The following is a 24,379-nucleotide window of genomic DNA, read 5'->3' on the forward strand; positions in this document are numbered from 1 at the left end:
CTATCTCTGTCGAATAAATAAATAAAATCTTTAAAAAAAAAAAAAAGAAAATGAAATTTCATTTTTCCCAATAATTTATGATTTCCAAATATTTTATAATTTAGACTTCTCTCCAAAACAATAAGGGGTTGTCACCCAACTATTCTTAATGACACTGTCTTTGCTGTTTGGACGTGAAGGGTATCTCCTACAGCTATTTCTCCAGTAATCAGCTACAGTGATTTTCTATGCTGTAAGAATTTATAAACCTATGGGCGCCTGGCTGGCTCAGTCAGTTAAGTGTCTGTCTTCAGCTCAGGTCATGATCTCAGGGTCCTGGAATTGAGCCCCACATCAGGCTCCCTGCTCAGCGGGGAGCCTGCTTTTCCCTCTCCCTCTGCCGCTCCCCCTGACAGTGCTCTCTCGCTCTCTGTCAAATAAATAAATAAAATCTTAAAAAAAAAAAAAAAGAATTTACAACTTACATAATTGCAATTTTGCTTTAAATGGTCATATTATGCCAAATTTAAAATGATGAACTAGGGGCGCCTGGGTGGCACAGCAGTTAAGCGTCTGCCTTCAGCTCAGGGCGTGATCCCGGCGTTATGGGATCGAGCCCCACATCAGGCTCCTCCGCTATGAGCCTGCTTCTTCCTCTCCCACTCCCCCTGCTTGTGTTCCCTCTCTCACTGGCTGTCTCTATCTCTGTCAAATAAATAAATAAAATCTTTAAAAAAAAATAAAAATAAATAAAATGATGAACTAGGAGCACAGCCTGGCTGGCTCTGTTGGTGAAAAGTGCAACTCTCGATCTTGGGGTTATGAGCTCAAGCCTTGCATTGGGTGTAAAGATTACTTAAAATCTTTTAAAAAAATGATGAGCTAGTTTTAAAATTTCCACCCAAAATAATCTTCCAGAAATTCATAAAAAAACTGAAATGAGGGGCGCCTGAGTGGCACAGCGGTTAGGTGTCTGCCTTCGGCTCAGGGCGTGGTCCCGGCGTTATGGGATCGAGCCCCACATCAGGCTCCTCCGCTATGAGCCTGCTTCTTCCTCTCCCACTCCCCCTGCTTGTGTTCCCTCTCTCGCTGGCTGTCTCTATCTCTGTCGAATAAATAAATAAAATCTTAAAAAAAAAAAAACTGAAATGAGAAGTGTAAAATGATCGTGGTTAAGAAAGATAGAAGTAAAACAAAGATTTATTCTATAACTGTATCTTATGAACCAAAACAGAGAGGCACAGCTTCACAAGTGTGAAGATACTTATGAAGGCTACAGACCACAATACATGAAGTCAGAGTGCCATGGGAAGTGGGCCCACGTGGTATTTATAGGTTTAAGTCAGCACTTGTCTACATAGACTTACAATGCATCTCTCAAGTCACCAGTAAGAATATACCGCCCAGTGCCACCAGCCCAACAGTCACTTTGCAGCAGTCACCTGTCTAGACACAATCCATGAAGAGGAGCACATGTAACAGACAGGCACAGGAAACTCATTAGTGGGCACAGCTGATTGGTATCGCCTCGTGTGTTGGTGTACTCATTAATCTGTTAATGAAACTGTGGTGATCAGCAGGGGTCTCTGGGCCTATATGACTGTCAAGCTCCTACAGCATATGTAGGGCCCACACATGCAAACATACAAGCCTTTTTATGGTAATGGAATTTAGCTCCGTCTCAGGAGTGTTCTCACAGCTGGGAAAAGACAAATGATTCAATAACTGGTACAGAGTCAGCTATCTATGTGCTTGAAAGATAAAGTTGGATTCCCCACCAGACTCTTCCTTTCACCAAAAGAGACCAGAGATGGTACAAAAATTTAAAATCTTCTGACGTTTGTTAAAAAAAAATGCAGGCTCTTTCAGAAAAAAAACAACAACAGCACACTAATACACATATGAACGTGTATATTTATATACAAACCTACAGTATGTGTGCTTAACCTAACTATTAGAGTAGAGCAGAAAAGAATACGGATGGATGTGTTTTCAATACCTGGAATGTAGAAGACCTTCCTGAGAATGACATAAATCCAGAAGTCACAAAGGGCAATATGATAAATCTGACCACATAAAAACTTCAACCTTCTCCATGGAAAAAAAAAGAAGACGGAAAAAGACCAAAGCGAGCTGAAAGGAAAGCAGTAAACTAGATAAAAATAGCTCTAACATACAAGACAAAGCCCCAGTTTTTTTAATATCGGTAAGCCCTTAAATCAACTCAAAACCTATGACCTAAAAGGAAAACGGGCAAAGGTGACAACATGGTTCACAGAAATTAAATACAAATGACCAAAATACACATGAAAAGATACTCAAGCTCATTTATAAACGATGCAAAATAAAACAATAACATAGCAATCTCTTCCACCTTTCAAGCTGACATTGACTAGGAAGTTTGGTACTAAAAAAAATACCCAAGTTGGTGAGGGTAGAGAGAAATGGGCATTCTCAAACGTTGTTGGTGGGAGTGTAAATTGGTTCTACCCTTTAGAGAGCAACATGGTAATAGCTATTAAAATGTAAAATAGGGGTACTCTTTGTCTCAGTAGTTCCAACTCCTGGGAATTCATCCTACAAATATATTTCCACAATGTGGAAAGATATAAGGCGATGCCGTTGACTGCCGCGTTTTTTCTAATACTAAAAAACTGCTAACAACTTAAGATTGGTCTATCAATAGGTTAAATAAATTAAGCCATGGCCATAAAAGTAGCTATAATGTAGTCATCCGAAGGACTGAAGTTGATTTGTGTATGCTGATGTCGGAAAGAGGTCCAATATTTACTGGAAGTGGGGGCAGGGGAAATTAGTTGCAGTATAGTGTGTACTACATACAGAAATTTCCATGACGACACAGAAGAAATTGTTAACAGTGAAATCTCTGCAAGGATACAGAAGAAAACTGTTAAATAGTGAACTGGGGAAATGAGGACTTTTAGTTTTCCTTTCATTTTTATGCTGTTTAAATTCTTTTTTAAAACCATCTATACCTTTTTACTTAGAAAAGAAATCAAGTACTAGATACTGGGAAGTATTGTTATTTGCACTCTAATTCTAAGGGGAAAAAGACCTAAAAGGGGTAAGATGAAAAAGATTTAGGGCCATCAGTCCAAGAGGTGAATTCAGCACAAATGGGCCTGCTTCCCCTCATCCAGCCTAACTCCCCTCAGAAACACTGTTCCCAGGAACAGAAACGGGAAAGAACAGAATCACTGTAGGCCCTCTGCTCCCTCAGGTCGGAGGGCCTAGTCAAGTGTGGGAATTTGAATTTGGAGCCTGACTGGTCCACCACCACCAGTTTCTATCCTGTGTCTGGCCAACAGCACAAATAATCCAAAAAAGCAAATGATTTACTTGGCTTTAGGTCACATTAATTTTAAAATTCTCGTCTGAATTTGGACACACAACAGTCCATTTCATTCAGCAAGGGTGTTCCCAGAAGGCACGAAGCTAAGTAGTAAGCGGAGAGTAAGAGGGAAATAAAACATGGTACCTGTCATCAAGTCATTCAAAATCTAGTGAGGAAGGGAAACACACACACAGCTCATAAGAAGGTGGGCCCAAGGAAGGTGGGCCCAACGGGTCACCTGCAGTCACCTGCTCTAGCAAAGGTGCGGAGAGCGATTAACCCCATCTGGGGGGGTGGCTGGTCAGAGGCCTCAGCCAATAGACGGCAATTCTCACAACTGAAGAATCTGTACCATGACCTTTCCCCTCCTTTCCACTTATCAACTCATTTCCTTGGGATGTACTAGGGATGTACTGTATGGTGACTAACATAATATAATAAAAAATATTATTAAATAAAAAAAAAAGAATTTGACAACACCCCTTCTCTTGTTGCTTAATTCATATCACTAAATACAATACCATCTCTTTTGCAAAAGAAACCAACTAGTGGTATGCATACTTTTCAATATTGCATATATTATCATAAATACATCTTTGATCAAAGTTTATTTATCTAGGAGTTGTTCCATCATAGCTATACAGCACCGACATAGCTCCAAAATGTCAGCAAATTAGCTTATAAACTACATCTTTCCAAATATTTCCTCTACACAGATTCCATTTATTAGTGCAGATCTTTGGTTCCGAACACAGGGTCATCCTAGAGCAATCATGAAAAAAGCCAGGCTAGGACTTTAATCTAAGCTCAAGAAACAAAGAACTGTTACTATTTTGTCTATGTTTTGGGGTTTTATTTTTGGTTTTGTTTTTGCCTAGAACTGGTCAAGACACAGATGCGTTTAGAGCTGCTATCCTCATCTCAGTAAAGAAGGAGCAACATCTCTAAGAACTTAAACCAAGAAATTAAAACATTTTTTTCTCTTACTGTTAGACATACTTTTCAGTATTAAATATATTACCGTAAGTATTTTTTTGATTAAAGTTTTATTTATTCAAGAGTTGTTTCATCAAACCATAAACCAAAACCCATAAGCCATGTAAACTCATAAGCCGTGTAAACCATACTTAACATGCTTCGTAGGCTTTTAACATACTTGGTTATAAAGAGTGCATGTTTCACAGTCAAAAACAACTGTGTTTAAGCTTGGTTCCACCACGCTGATGACTTTGGTAATCATTTCCTGTCTCTGAGCCTCAGTTTCCCAAAGGCATAATTTTCCTGCCTCACAGAGTTTTCGTAAAGATTAGCAACAATCTAGGTAAATCTCCTAGTCCATTGCCAGGCACAGAGCAAGCCATCAATAAACGACAGCTAGAATAACCGGTGTTATTACTACAAACCCTAACTCTGGAAGTCAGTGGGGCACAGGGACCTCAAGCCACTTTGTGCGACCCAGAAGGCAAGAAGTAGGAAGTACTAAAAGTAAGCTGCTTTTCTGCTACACTTATGAACAATCGGAATAAGGGACTTCAAGAACAATTAAAACTCGCAGAACAAGTGTCAAGAATGGCTGAGAACAGATATGTGCTCTGGAGTCTACGTGGGAAAGTCCACTTCACCACTCACCAGGCTTTGAGCAAGCTGCTCAGAGGAGATGTCCTTCCCTCAGCTAAAATGGAGCTAATAACCGTAAGAGACTCTAAGTCATAGGAAACAAACTGAGGGTTGCTGGAAAGGAGGGAGGCAGGGGGATGGGGTCACTGGGTGACGGGCATTAAGGAGGGCACGTGATGGAATGAGCACTGGGTGTTCTACACAGCTGACCAATCACTGACCTCTACCTCTGAAACTAAAAATACACTCTATGTTAATTAGTTGACTTTAAATAAAATAAAATTTAAAAAATAAAACAAAAACAGTCCTTCATAGTACTTCACAGGGATCTCGTGAAGGTCAAATTAAACGAGATAAGCATGGAATGTCTTAGCACAGCATCTGGCAACAGTGACAGATGTTTACTATCAGCCTGTCCAGGAAATCCTTGGCACCACCAGAGACTTACCAAAAAGGGTCTGAAGAGCATGCAACACTAGTATGTACTTCAGATACACGCACCATTTTCCAAAAGTATATAGAGTCCAGTGTGGTTAATAAAATACTAATTATTTTAAGAGGCCTATGCAAGTGACTTTTAAATAAATGGAAGGATTGTCGAAAATATTCAAATAATAGAGAAATGTTGAAAGGAAAGTGTGCTCATTTAGCCAACCATTTCCCATTCTGACCCCCAAGTCCAGGGGGAACCGCTGGAAGGCACTGTGGTGGGCACTCTTCAGATCCTTGTCTCTCACTACAGACACGAAGCAGGCAGGAACAGGGATTAGCAATTTTACAAAATGGGGTCAGGCCATACATACTATTTGTTTATTCCACAATGTATCATGGAAATCTTTTCATGTCAGTGCATAAAATCCTAACTCATTCTTTTTAGCTGCTGTTCAATTGGTTGCTGTTTCAGATACTGGATAATTTATTAATCCACTATTCGAGGCATTTAGCTTTCCTCTAATTTTTTCCTATTAAAAATAATTCCACAATGAATATTATGTTTGAAGGGCATTTAACACACGGGCAGGTATTTCTGTCGAACAGCATCCTAGATGTGAAGCTGCCGAATCAAAGGTTTCGCACAATTTACATTTTGGTAATAAGTACCGCCAACTTGTCCTCCAAAGAGAACATAAATAAAAGAGAGGACACTGTACTGACTGTCATTAACCATCTGCTTAAAAACCAAGAACAACAAGTATACTATAATGTAGAGAAACCGTACATCTACTCACGGAAAAGTGGCCCTCACATTCAAAGAAGAGATGGGAACCACAGCTAAAAATCCTACTCTATCCTTCTCAACATCAGAGCCCCTGTTCTTATGGACTAAACTCTCATCTTAACATTCCTAGACCCTAATATCCCCTGCAATGACCTGGCTCGTGTCAAAACTAGTTTTCTAGTCTATCCTGCCCCTCCCAATCCCAAGCCAACTGTTGGGGGCACGGGGGCAGTTAGAGGAAGGACTCAAGACCTGAAGGGCTACTGTCATCATGTACCAGCCACACCAAGCCCCACTAAAACAGAATTATTCCAAGCAATGCTCACTTAAAAGCTCTACTCTGTTGCGGTTTTAAAGCAGCAATGGAGTATAATCTCTTAATCAATAATCACTGGCCTACAGGTAGTTTACACGTTTCATTTTGTCCCACAATATTATTACGGTGAAGAGCAAGAGCAGATAAAGGTCATGCTGGTAATTAAAGCTATATTATAGAAATATGCACACCCAAGATATGATTAAATAAGAAAATATTACTCAGTTCAGTATCATCATTAAACTTGCATTAATTTATAAATATTTAAAAGTACCATATGATGATCATAAATAATCTGTTTTTGTCAGTTTCTAAAGTAATGCAACCCATAAACCCTTTGAAAAATTACTGCAGAAAGAAATCGTCAAGAAAGTATACAAGCCAGACTTACATTCAAACGCTGTGGTTGTTGCTTCAGGCAGAACCTGGCCTATCACATCCTAAACAAAGAAAGAATAAAGAAACACAATTAGCCATCTTCTTTATTGCTAACATGTGGCAAATCCTAGAGGAAATATGAGAACCTGAAAAAGATTTTTGAAATGTTGGCATAAACTATAAAAACATTAGCTCATAATCACACTTAGCCCAGCAATGTAAGCCCAGAGTTTAAATCTCTATTTGGGGGCGGGGTGGGGAGGTTGTTCTTTACCAAATCTACTCTGTATTAATATCATAATCTTTCACTCTTGATTCAACAGCGTATACACTCTGTTAAAAACACACACACACACAGTTTGTTCTATAGAAGGCTGTGGAATACAGTACCAATAGAAAGGTGTTTAGGAGTCAGACTAGCCTGGGTTTGGATCTCAGCTCTGTACCTACTAGCTGTGTGACTGCAAACAAATTACTTAACCTCTCTGAGCCTCTATTTGATTATCCTCCAATATGGGTCTAGTAATACTCACAGAGGTAATGCAAGAATTAACTTAAATAATAACCATAAGTTAGCCTAGCACACTGTAGGCAACAAATGTAGTTTCTGATATGTAACTAACAACATCTCACCTTGTATTCATAGTGCAAAGAGTTAAAAAAAAAAAAACCACAAGTTTCCATGATATATTATTCCAATGATGGTAATAACCTAAAATGCCACATTTGATACAAACAATTGTTATCAACCTTTACTCTTAAGCAAGTGGAAAACATACATTTAATGACACCGGAACACAGTTAATCCAGCCTACAAAAAAATTTTGTTTAAGGTATATGATGTGATATCAATGTTTAAATGAACCCATTAAGTTGCCATCTTGAAAATCAGTCTACAGAGACAGCTTAGTTCAAGAGGCATGGAACATTTTCAAGAAATAGCCAGTTCTGGGAAAAGCGACCCTCCATTACGTTCAGCCTAACCCAAATGGTCTGCAAACCTCGCTGCTGTCGGGGAGCTCTGCCACAGCGTCCCTCCTGGGCTCTGCCAGGAAGTGGCACCAGGCAGCCGGCTGACAAAGCGGCTTGCAGTCGTTCTCAGCAGGGAGCCCACAGCCCTTCCAAGCAGGGCACTTAGCAGAGTGGCGGCTGCAACTTCCTTCTAAACGCAGTTTCTTAGAAGCTTTTGCTGCAGTGGAAATTTGCATAATAGCCTTGCCTCTACAGTGCCTTTTTTCCCCCTGAAAAATAAATCTGTGCATATAAAATTGATCAAAGGGAACTATCTGAGGCAGCCCTCGCTCATTAGAGCCAAAGGAGGTGATTTTTTCCTTCTGACTCTAGTCTTAGCAAATGAAACATCAACTCTGAGGAAGTATTTATAAAAAATTTTAGTGTTGAGAAAGTCTACACACTTGTAGGGAGAAAGTGTTTATTGACAGGTAAATGGAAACCGTACAGCGAGTATGGAATAAACTATACAGGCAGCTAGTGTAGAGCCCGACTACGTGGACCTTGGCTCTGCCATTCAGTAGCTGGGTGACTGAGACTCTCCGTGCCTCAGTTTCCTTCTGTGTAAAATGAGATCATAACTGTATCTGCCTCATAGGACTAAATGAGTTCATACTTGTAAAGTGCTTAGAAGAGTGTCTAGCACATGGTAAGTGCCACATGAGTGTCTGTTAAATAAAACAAGTCACTGATGACTGCAGCGTTACAAAGGTTACCTCACAACGAAACCCGAAATTTCAGCACCCAAGGATCGGGGGATGGTCATTCATTCACTTACATCAGCCTTCTAGTGCATTTACGGAGGACCTTTTCTAGCTAGTAGTGTAATTAAAAACAAGCTGGGGGACTCCACCCCTAACCCTCCAAGTTGAGGTTACTTCTGGTTACTTCAAGGGAACTCGGATCACCTCAATCTTCAGACGTGAACTCTACAGTAATAGCAAACTAATTTAGGATCCTTCCTACTTATGAATAACAGAACCCATCGAGCAGCGAATTTCTAATAACTAGCTGAAAACCTCGCCTGGCAGCAATGGCGTCCTTTCCCCATCAACATAAACAAGGACTCACGTAGCTTTTACACCTAATGTGGGGAAAAGGAGGAAAAAAAAAAAAAGCAAATTTGCTTGAGAGAATCATGTGAACACAATCATCTTGTTTTGTTAAAGCAAATAAAGTGGGGCTTATCATAATACCAACGGGCTAAAAAGCTTCAAAATTAGTTAATACCTACTGGTCATTTCTAAGCAGGGCACATTTAATAATTTTATGTATATTTTCCAGTTATATTTTAAGTGACTTATTTCAAAAAAAAAAAACACAAAAACTCCCTGTCTTATTCTCAACATAACATTTACCTAAAGATTTCAAAAGAGGGGCGCCTGGGTGGCACAGCGGTTAAGCGTCTGCCTTCGGCTCAGGGCGTGATCCTGGCGTTATGGGATCGAGCCCCACATCAGGCTCCTCCGCTATGAGCCTGCTTCTTCCTCTCCCACTCCCCCTGCTTGTGTTCCCTCTCTCGCTGGCTGTCTCTATCTCTGTCGAATGAATAAATAAATAAAATCTTTAAAAAAAAAAAAAAAGATTTCAAAAGAAAACTTAAGTTTAAATATCTTAATGGTGATCATTTCTTGATCCTTTTCTTCTCTGTGCTTTTAATAAATCCATCAACTCTATGATGGGCCAAAAGTATAATTAAGCATCTACAACATGCCAGGAGCATAAAGATCACAAAGCTGTAGCCAACAGAAAAGTAAGATTTAGGAAGATGCTAGTTGGGTCACAGAGATAAAGGCAAACCTAAAAGAGTAACAAAATGGAGCACTTACAGTATGATAAGAGCCAAACAAAAGACATAAAGAGCAGATGAGTATTTGCTAACTCAGGCGGCAGGAAAAAATCAAAGGCTCGGTTTAGCTAAAAATTTCACAGATGAGGGGAAATCTGAACTGGGACTTGGGAGACATGATTCAAACAGCAAGAGGAATAGGAGGAACATTCTCTCCTCTCACTGGGTAGTTGAGATCTCCTGCACCATCTTCCCCAAACTGGGGGCTGTGTCTACAAGGAACAGAACACAGAGAGCTGGAACACAGATCATCAAATGTCTCTGCCCTTGCAGACCAGCTAGACCTACTTCGCACTGCAGCCAGTCCCTAATTATTCAGGACAAAGCCCCAGAGAGGCCGAGTGACTTCTCAAGGGTCTCCCGGCTTGCTAGTTGATGGAGCTATGACAAGAGCCTTCAACTGCAACCCCTCGTCCAAGACACGCTCAGCGACAGATGACTCAGTGACCACAAACTGCTCTGGCTTCTGTGTCTGGTGTGGCCCAAAATGAGCTGTGTGGCTTTAGCATTTTCCCCCTCTGGGGTTCATGCTCCCTCACTTGAAAACTGGAGTGAAGAGTTGTATTAGATGAAGGAGATGCTTCCAGATTTCACTGAGCTTTAAATTTAAGGTTCTAAGCCAAAGACGCTGACGTATCTGATGGTTCTCTTGCCAATTTCTTGATGAAGAAATGAGGTGACCCTGGAGATCACAGGTGTCCACCGGGATCTGGGCATGCAGTTCATAGAGGCTACGATCAGAAGCATGAGAGATAGCACAGCACCCATTGCTAAGAGCCCTTCATCAGGCCTTCCTGACAAAGCATGCTCCGCCTGGGCTTACTTGCGCATATGCACGTGTGAGGACACATGGCACTCCGAGCTCTAGATGGTGGGACCATTCGTGTGAAGTTTACTTTAAGTCCAGTCAGCCTAGAGCCAAGGAACCATTGAGAGATGCTTGAGAAGCAGAAGACCCAGGCCCTGTCCCTTATGTTGTAACAACAATACCCATAGAGCACTTATTACATTCCAGATTTTTCTAAGTCCTTTATGTATATCAACTCCAGTAGTCCTCATACTCTATCAGGTGGGCACTATTTTTATCCCCCACCCCTCACTTTTTTTTTTTTTTTTTTTTTTTTTTTTACAGATGAAGAACTAAGACATAGAAGACACCTCCCCAAAGTGAGTCTGGTAAGGCTTGCAATTTAAATCCAGGCAGTCTGGCCCAGAGTTTGTGTTTTTAAACACTGCACCATTCTATTTTAAATAATACCTTCTGTTCTTTCAAATGAGCAAAGTGAAAGAAAGCTCACATCTTTCTCATCACAGGCACAATCTCACTTAATCTTTGCAAATCTTGAAGACAGGTATCGTCCCTATTTTACAAGTAAGGAAACTGAGGATAAAAGAGACTTGTCTAGTTAGCAGGATGGCTTGCAATTAAACCCATGTTTTTGGATTCAAAACCAAGTAGACTGGTCCACAAAACCATAAATGCACACATCTTCTTTGAAGCTCCGTTTGAAATATTTGAACAAATATGTCAGGGCGCTATGAAGCTCCAGAAACACAGGGGAGACAGAGATGTTCATCTCCTTCAGAAGGTGATCATTTTAGTGGAAGAGATCGACAAAACTGTGATAAACCAGTGAGCTTGGCTGGAATGAAGCTGTGGGAACACAGAGGAGGGTCATATAACCAAGACTAAGGTAGAAGAAAAGTGAAGCTGGGCTCTGAATGACAGGTAGGAGCTGGCCAGCTGAAGAAAGGGGCCGAGTGGAGACAGCCTGGAAGAACTCAAGGTTAGTTCTACGTACCTGGAGCACATGATGTTCCCAGGGGTGTGGTAAGAGAAGGAGCTGGTGCCAGGCAGGCACAAGCCAACCCACGTGGGCCTAGAGGACCATGCTAAAAAGTTCGGGCCTTGTCATGAGAGGAAATCTATATGCATGTGAGTGTGTGAACCCCAGATGCAAAGAGAAGGGAGACGTTTGGTGTAAGATTGGAAGCTACTAGCTCACTTCAGCTTTAGGACTCCTGGCCCAGACACCTGAAAATCTCCAATGTCCTGGGTAGTCAGTAACAGCCAGAATTCAAAATGTACGTACAGGAATCAAATTTTGACTGCATCACCTATGACTACAAAAAAAAAATCATATCAGAGATCTCCCTCCTCCCAAGAAACTCTGCTCCACCCCATCTTATCTTGCAGGTAAGTTGCACCAAAGATTGGTATCTGCAACACGCTTCTGGGTATATCAGTTCTGCTTTTCCTACCTCAATGATTCAATATATAATATGGGCACAATGCACTCTATTTCAAACGTGTGCGAAAAGATGAGAAATGGCAATGCAGCATGTAGGGAAAAATTACTAAGTAAGGAAATCTGAGTTCTGGTACCTACTCTCCCACTCAACGAGCAACACAGCTTTGGAAAAGCCATTCTGCCTCACTACTCCTCAGTAACTATGTCAAAAAAGGTAAGAGGACCAACAGGCCACCACCAAGGTTACACTCTGCTCTCACATCCCATGATTTTATTTGAAATATGTTCCGAGTATCCTGAGAGTAATGACACAGCATTGTTTCTAAGACGCACCCTTTCCCCCAACCTTAGCATCTCTGAAATGGGCTACTTTTGTATAATGTGCAGCAGGTCACAGTTTAAAGGGCGGTGTTTTTTCTTTCTAAGTGGTACTAAAAATAGTATCTTAAAACCAAAGGCACCTTAGATTTGCTGAAACATGGTAAATTCAAGCTGCCTAGTTTCCCTTTCCCCAACAGTCACCAAGTTCAGGGAACTCAGTAGAAAGGCATGGCTGGAATCTGGCCAGGGACATTCCGAGAAACACTTGGGGGAAGAACTTCTAGACTCAACTTTTTGCATCCAGTTGGTTGCTTCCGTGTGTTATGTCTCAGTCCAGGCTGTGAGCTCCTTGAGGGCAGGGGTTCAATCTGATTCATCTCTATTTCCCCAGGGCCCTGCACAATTGCCAGATTTCAGTCCATGCAATTAATCAATGCCTGTCGTTGAAGCAGCAAAACTGCCCTCACAGGAGGCCAGCAATGGCCACCGCCACTAGCTCGGGCCGCCAGGCTCAGCTTCAGTGGTCAAGGTGCTGACTACCCCACAAATCCCTGCGTCCTCAACGGGATTTGAGACTGAAATTACCACTCACCAGCACATCCCTGAAGAGTAACTGCGGCCCGGAGTGCACTGTCCAGTCCACTGCGCCACTATTTGGAATCTTGATACGAATCACCAGCACCTGGTTCTCCATGGCATGGAAGGGGCCAAGGGCCAGCCACAGCATTACAGGTTACAGGGGCTCACATCCTGGGGTAGGAGGTTCCCACTGGATCCTGGTTAAGCGACGGCTCCAAGAGGTGACAAGGGGACGGAGCGGAAGAAGACAGAGGGTCAGGAGGAGTAAAGAAGAGGGGGATGGTCGGGAAGGAGCCCGCAGGCACCGAGCCAGACCCAGGGTGTATGGGGTCTAGGCTGCCTCCCCGTGAGCATGCACGGGGCAGGAGGCAGGGGCCGGTAGGAACTAACGGAGGTCAGAAGGTTCTGGAGTTGGAAAACTGGGCGAAACGGGATCGTGAAGCTCTCTGCCGTCTGGGTGGGTGTGAGGAGACGGCCCTGTTTTAGGGAGGCAGAGCGGCAGGTGTCCACTCCTCCTCAGTGGAGAGAGGAGGGTCCCCGACTGAAGGGGACTCGGTCGGGGGCTGTTTGGAAGGAGCCCCGGGGCCCCCAGACCACGCGAAAGCTGAGGAGGGCCTTCCGCGGGAGGGTCGGGGAGCAAGTTCTGTTCCCCACCCCGAGTCAGAGGGCGCGGCGCGCACGGGCTCAGCCCCGGCAGCCCCAGGCCGAACGTTCCGGCCGCGGCGGCAGCTGCGGCGGTAGGAGGAGGAGGAAGGCGCGGCGAGGCCACTGTTACTCCGGAACCAAAACGCACGGCACCGGAACCCCGGGAGCCGGCGAGAGGGACCCGCCTCCCGCGGCGCCATGTTGGAAGAGGGCAGCTCCCGGCCAGCCCCGCCCTTGCGGCCGGGCGGGCGGGCCCCGAGGAGTGCGCGCAAAGTGCGGCGGAGAACGTAAGGGCCGGCGAGGCTTGATAGTCGTCAGACGTCGGTCGCACTGTGGCCGTCCGCGGCGACCGAGTGACGGTCCTGACCTTTCCCGACCCTCGTTAAAGGCAGCCAGGTGAAACCATCTAACAAACGAAGGACGAAACTGAACTGGGACTGTGTCCGCCAAAAGCAAATTAACGACATAAAATTGCGTTCTGTTTGCAGAAGTTCCAGAAAGAAGTGCAGCTCTCCTTTATCCCTACTTTGTCAAGTCCTTTACCTTGACGGGGTTTGTGCATCAAATATGCAAAAGCAAGGCAAGAACTCAAAAAGTGCTTGTCTTTTTCTCTTCCTTCTTCCACGCCACAGATGCAGACGGTTGTCGTCTTCCTCTCACATTAGCAAAGAGTGTATGAATTCTTCTTGTTTTACCCCCACGATTGCCCCTCTATTCAAAAGCAACGGTAAAAAAAAAAATTCAGGGAAGTGTTCAACTGCCAGGGGACAGCTGCAGTGGTAGCATCGTGTTCTCTTATTAAATCCTTGCAGGAAATATCCGGTCTCGTCCATAAATTTTCAACTAGATAGCAATGTTTACGCAATCGGTGGTATCTCAGGCAGTAGCGATAACCCTAGGTTGTTTTTAAATGCCTCAGATGTTAAAGTGCACAATTGTGTTGATCTAAGGTGCCTAAATAAAAGTTTGTTTACAAATTGCAACGTGTAAGTTGGTCCCTAATCTGCTAATGAAGGTGCACAGGAGGCTTTACTTTTGGGTGCTGAATTTTGTATAAATTTGGTGAGAGAGGAGTGACAGTTTCCCCCTAACGCTCAGATAGTTTATTCACGCGAGAAAAAAAAATATGTTAAATGTTGATTAGTTTCAGTATAATACCAACAAATTTTGTGCATATTTTTCTCTACCTGGGTTTTTTTACATATATATTTAATTTGAAAGTCCGTGTGGGAGACCAATTGTCTCTTTTTAGTTATTGTAGATAAATAGCTTAGGTAGAAATTCATTTAATCAGATGCTCCAGATATTCTGAAATTGCCCTTTTCCACCTGCACCTCAGTCCCCTGAAAAGTAAACAGTGTGCCCAAGGTCCCCCTATACGTTTCACCAAAAGTTCATTTCCTATTATTTGAGAAAATAGACCACAAAACTAGAGATTTTCTATGAACCTATCATTTGTTAAACGGCTTTTTAATTCAAGGTACTATGGGGAAAACCAACTCAATTTGTACTTTCAATTCTTCTGGATAGGTATATACCCAGAAGTGGGATTGCTGGATCATATAGTAATTGTATTTTTAATATTTTGAGGAACCACCATACTGTTTTCCACAATGACTGCATGGCTTTACATTCCCACCAGCAATGCATGAGGGTTCCAATTTCTCCACATCTTCACCAACACTTGTTATCTTCTGTATTTTTTATATTAGCCATCCTATCGGATGTTAGGTGGAAATCACTACCACTCATTGTGATTTCAATGTGCATTTCCGTTGTGATTAGTGATGTTGAACATCTTCTCATATGCCTGTTGGCCATGTATATATCTTCTTTGGGGAACTATTTAATTCCTTTGCCCATTTTTTTAAAAAAAATATTTATTTGTTAGAGAGCACGAGCAGGAGGGGCAGAGGGAGAGGGAGAGAGAATCTCAAACAGAGTCCACGCTGAATGCTGAGTGCAGAACCCAATGCAGGCTCCGTCTTACAGCCCCGAGATCATGACCTCAGCCAAAACCTAGAGTTGGACACTTAACTGACTGCACCACCTAGGCTCCCCACTTTGCCCAGTTTTAAAGCGGGTTATTTATGGTTGTTGTGAAGTGATTTTTTTTTTTTACTGAGGAAAATACATTTTGCTATTGTAAATCACAGAGGTTTTCTTTCATCTCTTTTTACCTTGCTCTCAATCTTGCATTCTTTTTTTTTTTTTTTTAGATTTTATTTATTTGTTCATTCGACAGAGATAGAGACAGCCAGCGAGAGAGGGAACACAAGCAGGGGGAGTGGGAGAGGAAGAAGCAGGCTCATAGCGGAGGAGCCTGATGTGGGGCTCGATCCCACAACACCGGAATCACGCCCTGAGCCGAAGGCAGACGCTCAACCACTGTGCCACCCAGGCGCCCCCCAATCTTGCGTTCTTAACCCAGAATCTGACCCTTCCTACCACTTCACAGCTGTTACCCCTGTTTAAACTACCATTGCACTTTTCTCCTAATCTTCTGTTTCTACCCTTACCGCTACTCTATTCTTTTTTTTTTTTTAAGATTTTATTTATTTATTCGACAGAGATAGAGACAGCCAGTGAGAGAGGGAACACAAGCAGGGGGAGTGGGAGAGGTAGAAGCAGGCTCATAGCAGAGGAGCCTGATGTGGGGCTCAATCCCATAACGCCGGGATCACGCCCTGAGCCGAAGGCAGACGCTTAACCTCTGTGCCACCCAGGCGCCCCAACCGCTGCTCTATTCTTAACCCAGTTGCCAAGGTTAGATCAAGTTACTCCTTTGGTTAAAATTCCCCAGATGGCTTCCTAACTCGTGCAGGGTAAAAACTGAAGTCCTTTCCTTGACCTGTAAAATTCTACACATTCTGCTCCTGACACTTTCTGGACTCTCAAACCTCATCTCCTACTACTGTCCCTCGTTCACACCAGCCTCCTTCTCACTGTTCCTTGAACACATCAGGCATTCCACCTCAGGGCCTTTGTATTTGCCATTCCTCCTGCCTGGATTGCTCTTAGCCCTGCTATCTGGAAGGCTCACTGCTTCGCATTCTTCAGGTCTTTCGTTTTTGTGGTTGTTGTTGTTGTTATATTATGCAAACCCCCCCTTTTTTTTAGCTTTCTGAATCTGTGCTTGTGCCTTCAACACTTTCACAACGATTTTCTGCTCCTTGATAAGGAAAGCATGCTCGATTCTGTCTCGAACACACTTAGCAGACATGGAGCTACCATCGGCCCTGCTGACGTGCTTTTTTGCTTTAGACAACCTCATAAGGACTTTAGGTCTCACGCATGAACTTCTGGAAGTGAGCCTGGGCACATGCTACATGTGGATTTTGGTGCTTTCCCAACCTTGTTGGTATAAAGGTAATGATTCTATTACCAGGGATTCAGGACAGCCTAGTTTTGTTGGAGGCTGTATTGCAGGACAGCGTGCAATGGTATGTCAAATGCTGGACCGTTCTGAACACGTATGGACACCCTCCCCAGAAGAGCGCATTCTGTAGGTCTCAAATGTCACCTTCCAGCTGTGGCCGTCCTTTAGCACACGCTATGGAAACTACAAACCAGCCCCGAACCCATTCCACCTGTAGATACAAGCTTGTTTATTTTTCTCCTAGCACTTATGACTATCTAACATGTCACGGGTTTCACTCATTCGTCTGTCCACCAAACTATAATGTAATGAGGGAGGGGAACTGTGCGTGTCTGTGTGTGTGTGTTTAAGGTTTTTAATTTTATTTTATTTAATTATTCGACAGAGAGAGAGAGAGTACAAGTAGGGGGAGTGGCAGGGAGAGGGAGAAGCAGGCTCTTGCTGAGCAGAGAGCCCAATGCGGGGCTCAATCCCAGGATCTTGGGATCATGACCTGAGCTGAAGGCAGACGCTTAACGACTGAGCCATCCAGGCGCCCCTGTGTGTGTCTTTATTCACTGCCATGTCCCTAGCACTTAGAATTGTACCTGGCACACAGCAGGCACTTTAATAACATCTGTTGAGTGAATGGATGGATTTTGCAGGCGAGGTGGACTGAGTGATGGGAATGCAACTGCCATGTGCATTTCTTGCACGTCTTAAGCCTCACATGCTCCTTTGCTTTGCCACCACCACCATCAAGAGTAACAACCATTATGGACTCCCAGTGAACTACAAATTTTATGGCAGCTATTGATTCCCTCCTATGCTCGAGAATTCCACTTCTCTCCTTCAGGGCCTACTGTGGACCCGTATATATAACACTCAAATACTTGTCGATTAAGTTTGATTTAAAAGAATATGACATGGGGTGCCTAGGTGGCTCAGTCGGTTAAGCATTCCACTCCTGATCTTGGCTCAGATCATCATCTCAGAGGCATGAGATCAAGCCCCATGTTGGGCTCTGTGCTGGGGGTGGAGCCTGCTTAAGATTTTCTCTCTCTCTCTCTCCCTCTGCCCCTCCCCCCTCACAAGTGCACATGCACTCTCTCTTTCTCTCTCTCTCAAAAAAATAAAATAGGTAAAATAGATGAGAACAGAGGATGAAAACAGTAACTTTCCAGTGGAGAAACCTAGCAGACACCATCCTAACCAAGTGATGAAAGTTAACATCCCCAGTGAAAGGTCATGTTGGCATCATGTGCTCTCTAACATCAGGCGGTAAGAAGGGCAGTTGACCCCTGTGGTGTTCCCCCCAAAACTCATAGCCCCAATCTAATCATGAGAAAAACATCAGACAAACCCAAATTGAGGGACATTCTACAAAGTACCTGACAAGTACTCCTTAAAACTGTCAAGGTCAGGGTGCGTGGGTGGCTCAGTCGTCTGGACATCTGCCTGCAGCGCAGGTCTTGATCCCAGAGTCCCAGGATCGAGCCCCACGTTGGGCTCCCTGCTTGGCGGGGAGTCTGCTTCTCCTTGTGACCCTCCCCCCTCTCGTGCTCTCTCTCTCTCTCTAATAAATAAATAAAATCTTTAAAAAAAAACTGTCAAGGTCATAAAACACAAAATACAAAGAAACTGTCACAGACTTGAGAAGACTGAGAAGACATGATGACCGAATACATTGTGAAACCCTCAGTGGAATCCTGGAACAGGAAAAGAGCAGTAATGAAAAACTAGTGAAATCTGCAGTTCAGTTAGTAATAATGCACCATGTTGACTTCTTTGACTTCTTAGTTTCGACAAGTAAGTTATGTGAGAGGCTAACATTAGGGAAATCTGAATGAGGATATATAGGAACTCCGTAATACCTTTGCAATTTTTCTGTAAATCCAAAATTATTTCAGGGGTACCTGGTAGGTCAGTTGGTTAAGTGTCTGCCTTCAGCTCAGGTCATGATCCCAGGGTCCTGGGATCGAGTCCTACACTGGGCTCCCTGCTCTGCAGGGAGTCTTCTTCTCCCTCTCCCTCTGCTCCTCCCCCTGGCTCATGTTCTCTCTCTCAAAGAAATAAAAAGTCTTTTTTAAAAAATAAAAAATAATAAAATTATTTCAAAATTTTTTTAAGCTGTGTTTCTACACACCAGCAATAATGTCTTAGAAATTTTAATTGTAAAAAGATATAATTGTATAATTTATAATAGCAATAGCAACTAAACAATAAACATTTTCTTCATGTTGCCTAATATCCTTTAATTTTTTAAAAAGAAGAATATGAAGAGGCATGAACAAAAAAGAGCACAGACAAACCCTTGAAAGTGTAACAGCAAAGCCTGCTCTCTCCTATTTGGGCAGGAAGAGAAAAAACAGTGGGAACAATTCCAGCAGTCATGCAGGAGTGGAAATGACAGCTCAACAATTCATGGAGCACCCACTATGTGCCCAGTACTATGGATTGTGGATGCTCTAAAACGAATTAATTCATTAATTTAAAATGTCATTCGATTGAATTTCTACATAATACATTTTCCTTTACTTTTTTTTTTAAGATTTTTATTTATTTATTTGACAGAGAGAGAGAGCCCAAGCAGGGGGAGCAGCAGAGGGAGAGGGAGAAGCAGGCTCCCCAATGAGCAGCGAGCCCCATGCAAGACTCGATCCTAGAACCCCAAGATCATGATCTGAGCTGAAGGCGGATGCTTAATGGACTGAGCCGTCCAGGTGCCCCTACGTTTTCCTTTAGCTAGAGTAGGCTGGTGTTCGTACAAATCACTTAAGCTTTATTACTTCTCTCTTTTCATTATTTAAACATATCTATATTATTTTCTTTATATTAACAAAGAAAATATATCCCACATTTTTGTGGAACTTTATAGCTTACAGAGTACTTCAACATCTGTTATGTGACAAAATTGTCCTATGCATTAGAGGTTAAGACCATGCACTCTGTTGACAGACTGCAGGGGTTGGACTAACACTCACCATGTGTGACCTTGGGTAAGACTTCTTGGTTTCCACAGCTAAAACATAGGCATAAAAACAGTGCCTAACTCACTGGGTTATTAAGAGAGGATTAAGTGAATTAATATGTATAGAGTCCTTAGTCTAGCACCTGGCACAAATAAATGCTATGTAAGTGTTTGATAAACTCCTTATTGTATACATGAAGATAGTATTTTTCTCTATTTTTTCTCATTTAACTGGTAACGGTACAACAAGAACTTAAGCCATATGATTTACCTTCAAAACAATGTTCTCTCTATTACACACATAGTAGAAAGGCAATAAACACCAAACTAAATACCGTGATTGGGAATCAGAGATAGGCATGCAAGCATGATAACAAAATTTCATACTTAGCAGAAACTTACAAAATCACCAACCCAGTTCTTGGCCCAATTCAAGAATTCTCTCCACGTCTACCTAAGGAATTGTCATGCAGCCTCTCTGAACATATCCAACAGCAGGACTCACTGCCTCGACAGGTAGCCCATTCCATATTTGGCCAACCTAGTTGAAACGTTCTTGTCTCCTAGTTACCAACATATTGTTTCTAGTTCTGTTTAAAATGAGTAAGTCTAACAGATCCTAGTACTTTCTGTTTAATGTTTTCTTTCATTTACTTCTGCACATCATTTCGTTTGACTTTAAAATAGTAACATTTTTGTATGAGAAGACAGATAGCACCTTTTGAAATGCCTCAAAAGGATAATACAACAAGATTCAAGTCTTTCGTTTTTCAGAATACATAGAACAGTGTATGTTAATTCATTACACATGAGGTATTTCAAAACTTGTTGCTGTTCTTGCAAGTAACGCGTATGATCTCCGGGTAAGTATCCTTTTCTTAAAACTCTTAAAGGTGAAGACAAGTTTTCTTTTTAATTTTGAATATTTTAATTTTGAATATTCATTCCACACAGAGTCTTCATTATATGATAAAAACTGTGAACACAAAATTAGTAAGATGTAGTCCTCATCCAGCTGTGTACAGAAGCTGTTTTTTTCTCCCCGCAGTATGGCTTGAACAGATCCTGTACAGAGATTCAGAACTGCTAGGTTTTGTTGACAGTTACTAAAATTTGCCTTCAACGTGGTCAATGCAAAAGTATTTGGAGGTTGAATGAATGGTTATTGATTTTTAAATGTATTCTAAAATTAGATGACACTACTTAGATTTTTATCTCAACTTTAAAATTCTTGGTTCCTTCATTTTATAAATTTTGAAATTTGAAAGGTTAAGAAACTACAATTTTGGCTTCATCTCACAGCAAAGTCCTTAATATCATGCGTAAAGAAAGGTTATGAGATAATCTCTTATCATCATGGATTTTCATTCATTTCTTAAACATATTCATTTTTTGAAATAGAAATACCCACTTTTATTATATAGAGTTAAAATGTAAATTTTTAAAAATCTATTTACTAGAGTATTGATTTTCATTTTGTATTTTTTTATTCTTCCTTTAGGGTTTGGGTAGACAACTTTTTTAGGTCTGATTTTAAATTATGCACTTATATGAAAATAGAGTAAAATGAATCACTTTGTGGTTCATAAATTCAATGTTCTGTTTACAGACAGATTATTATAAAATTACTGATATATTCTAGCAGAAGCAGTAAAGGTTACGTCAAGCAACTACTAAAAAAATCATACTACGTAGTGTTAATGATGTTACCTTAACATACCAGCTTCGGGGGCTGCATAATTGTTTCTGCCAACCCATAAATTTTTGAGTAACAACAAAATTATTGTGATTTTTCTTACTAAATAATTCATACATTACAAAGCATGTATGTAACAAGGTCCATGAATCACTAAAGCATATAATGATCATATATCTAATGACATATCTCTTTTCATAAGATGAATTCAAATAGATTTATGTATTTAGGTTAACTAAAAAATACTGAGTTTATAAGGTTCATAATTCTATCATCAACAACAACACAAAAACTTCAAGTCTTCTCTAAGAAGTACAGCTTCCATGATTTGCTTTTAAAGACTGGAAGCTTTTGTTTATCAAAATCCTTGTGTTTAAGCTACTTTTCATGAAGTTTTACTGCTTTTAAATTGATACTATAAATATCACTGAAGATAAATTAATAATATAATGGAGTAGTACAATGTTCATAAACTGTATTTAAAATGATATAAGTGCAACTAAAATAGCTATAAGCAATACGATATAACACCTCATTCTAGTAGTAGCTAATATTCTTTACCCAGCAACTAGGATCTAAAAGAGGATATTTTCATTTACCAACATTTTATATGCTTTTCTTTGGTCTTACTTAAATAATCTCAAACCAAGTACATCTTTTTAAAACAACACATCTCTATGTATGTGTGTATGTATTTTTACACTGAAGAATAATTGACCTACAACATCGTGTTAGTTTCAGGATACAAGTATATAATAAAGATTTAAAAGTATATCCTTAATGCTACTAAAAAGGATCCCAAATGAGATTTCATCTACTTAATTAAAACTAGGTTTCATAATTACAAATTTTTAAATTCTTCGACTGTAATGTAATAAAGGATATTAACATGTTTTACCTCTTTTAATCTCTAACATTTTTCTAAACTCAGTTATTTTCTATAGAAATCACGCAACCGGTTTTATTTCATTATAGTAATATTAAATCCTTTACTAAATTTTAAAAAGTATTTTTATTTGTAGTAAAATACATAAAACACAAAATTTACCATGTTAATAATTTTTTAAAAATTTTTATTTATTTATTTATTTATTTATTAGAGAGAGAGAGCATGCTCGGAGAGGAGCAGTGAGAGAGGGAGAGGGAGGGGGAAAGAATTTCAAGCCCATCCGGCACTGAACAGATCCTGCCGTAGGTCTGGATCCCACGACCGGAGATCATGACCTGAGCCTAAACCAAGTTCAACACTCAACCAACTGAGCCACCCAGGCACTGGCACCATGCTATAACCATTTTGAAGCATACGGTTCAGTGGTATCAAGTATAGTCACATTATCATTCACATTATTTTGCAACCATCGGTACCATCTACCTCCAGACCTTTTTTCATCTTGCAAAATTGGAACCATATCGCCTTATATACTAACTGCCCATTCCCCTCTCCCTGTTACTAATTTTTTAACAGTTTCATTGAGAGATAATTCACATGCCACACAGTCTTCCATTTAGAATGTACCATTCAATGGTTTGAGTATAGTTTCAGGGTTGTACCACCATCACCACAATCAGTTTAGAACAGCTTCATCACCCCAAAAAGAAAACCCATACCCATGACCAGTCACTGCCCATTTCCTCCCAACCTCCCCATCCTTGGACAATCACTAACTCACTTTGGCTCTGTAGATTTGCTGTTCCGGAGATTTCATATAAATGAAGTCATGTAATATGGGGTCTTTTATGATGGCTTCTTTCACTTAGCATCATGTTTTCAAGCCTCATCCATGTTGTCATGTTTATGGGTCTATCACTCCTTTTTTTGACTGAATAATAGTCCATCATGTCAATGTGCCACATTTTATTTATTCATTCATCAAGTGGTGGCTATTTGGGTTGTTTCCACTTTGGGGCTAGAATGAACAATGCTGCTATGAACATTTTCATGCAAGTTTTTGTGTGAATGTATGTTTTCAACTCCCTACAGTATATACCTAGGAATAGAATTGCTGGGTCATAGGGTAAGTTCATGCTTAATATTTTGAGAAACTGCCAAACTTTCCCAAAGTTGTTATATCATTTTACATTCCCACTGCTAACGCATGAGGGTTCCAATTTCTTCACATCCTTGGCAATACTTGGTATCATCCGTCTTTGTGACTGTAGCCATCCTAGAAGGTATGAAGTGGTATCTCATTGTGGTTTTCATTTGCATTTCCCTAACAGTGATGTTGAACATCTTTTCACGTGCTTAGTAGCAAAAAGTTGTATAACTTATTTGGAGAAATATCTGTTCAAATCTATTTTTCAATTGGGGTTTTGAGTTATAAGGGTTCTTAATATATTCTAGCTGCAAGTCCCCTATCAGATACATGATTTGCAAATATTTTCTCCCATACCATCAGTTGGTTTTTCATTTTCTTGATAGTATCCTTTGAAGCACAAAAGTTTTTAATTTTGATGAAGTCCTACTTATTTTTTTCGTTTTTCATTTCCCTTTACTAACTTATTGTTTCCCCCAATAGGAGAATTTTATAGCAGGCTCTACACAAAATCGATTTCTTCACTAGAAAACTAACTGAACTTTTGGAAACACACTAAAAACAATCTGGATTTATTTTATCCCAGTTGTATTAAATGTATTCTCAATTAGAAGATTAGAATTCTGAGAAGTAGCCAGATGGCCAAACTTGTGTCAGTGGAAACTATTTTAGCCACATTTTCATTTAAAGAAAAAAAATGTTCTCAACATCTCTTCTCTAATTTATATTACAAAAATACTCTGTGGACCCTGGTCACTACTAATAACACTTCTTACTGTTGGGAAAGCTCTTGTGAA

The 24,379-nt window shown here is 41.0% G+C and overlaps 1 protein-coding gene and 1 pseudogene across 3 annotated transcripts in view; both read right to left on the minus strand.

Annotated features, from left to right (window-relative positions):
* Positions 1-13,576, minus strand: part of MAP2K5 (mitogen-activated protein kinase kinase 5) — a 248,785-nt gene extending 235,209 nt beyond the window's left edge. The window contains exons 1-2 of one of the 3 annotated variants that reach the window (XM_008708547.2): positions 12,890-13,576; positions 6,878-6,926 (exon numbers count right to left, since the gene is read on the minus strand). In XM_008708547.2, coding sequence (XP_008706769.2) covers positions 6,878-6,926; positions 12,890-13,024 — 184 coding nt within the window. In that variant the 5' untranslated portion in view covers positions 13,025-13,576. The remainder of the gene's footprint in view (positions 1-6,877; positions 6,927-12,889) is intronic. The other 2 variants (XM_008708549.2, XM_008708548.2) reach the window with 2 other exon arrangements.
* A 2,610-nt stretch (positions 13,577-16,186) lies between these two features.
* LOC121105508 lies at positions 16,187-22,955 on the minus strand (annotated as a pseudogene).
* Positions 22,956-24,379: the final 1,424 nt, after the last annotated feature.

Source organism: Ursus maritimus, unplaced genomic scaffold (genome assembly GCF_017311325.1).
Source record: "Ursus maritimus isolate PB19 unplaced genomic scaffold, ASM1731132v1 scaffold_27, whole genome shotgun sequence".
Taxonomy (NCBI): Eukaryota; Metazoa; Chordata; class Mammalia; order Carnivora; family Ursidae; genus Ursus; species Ursus maritimus.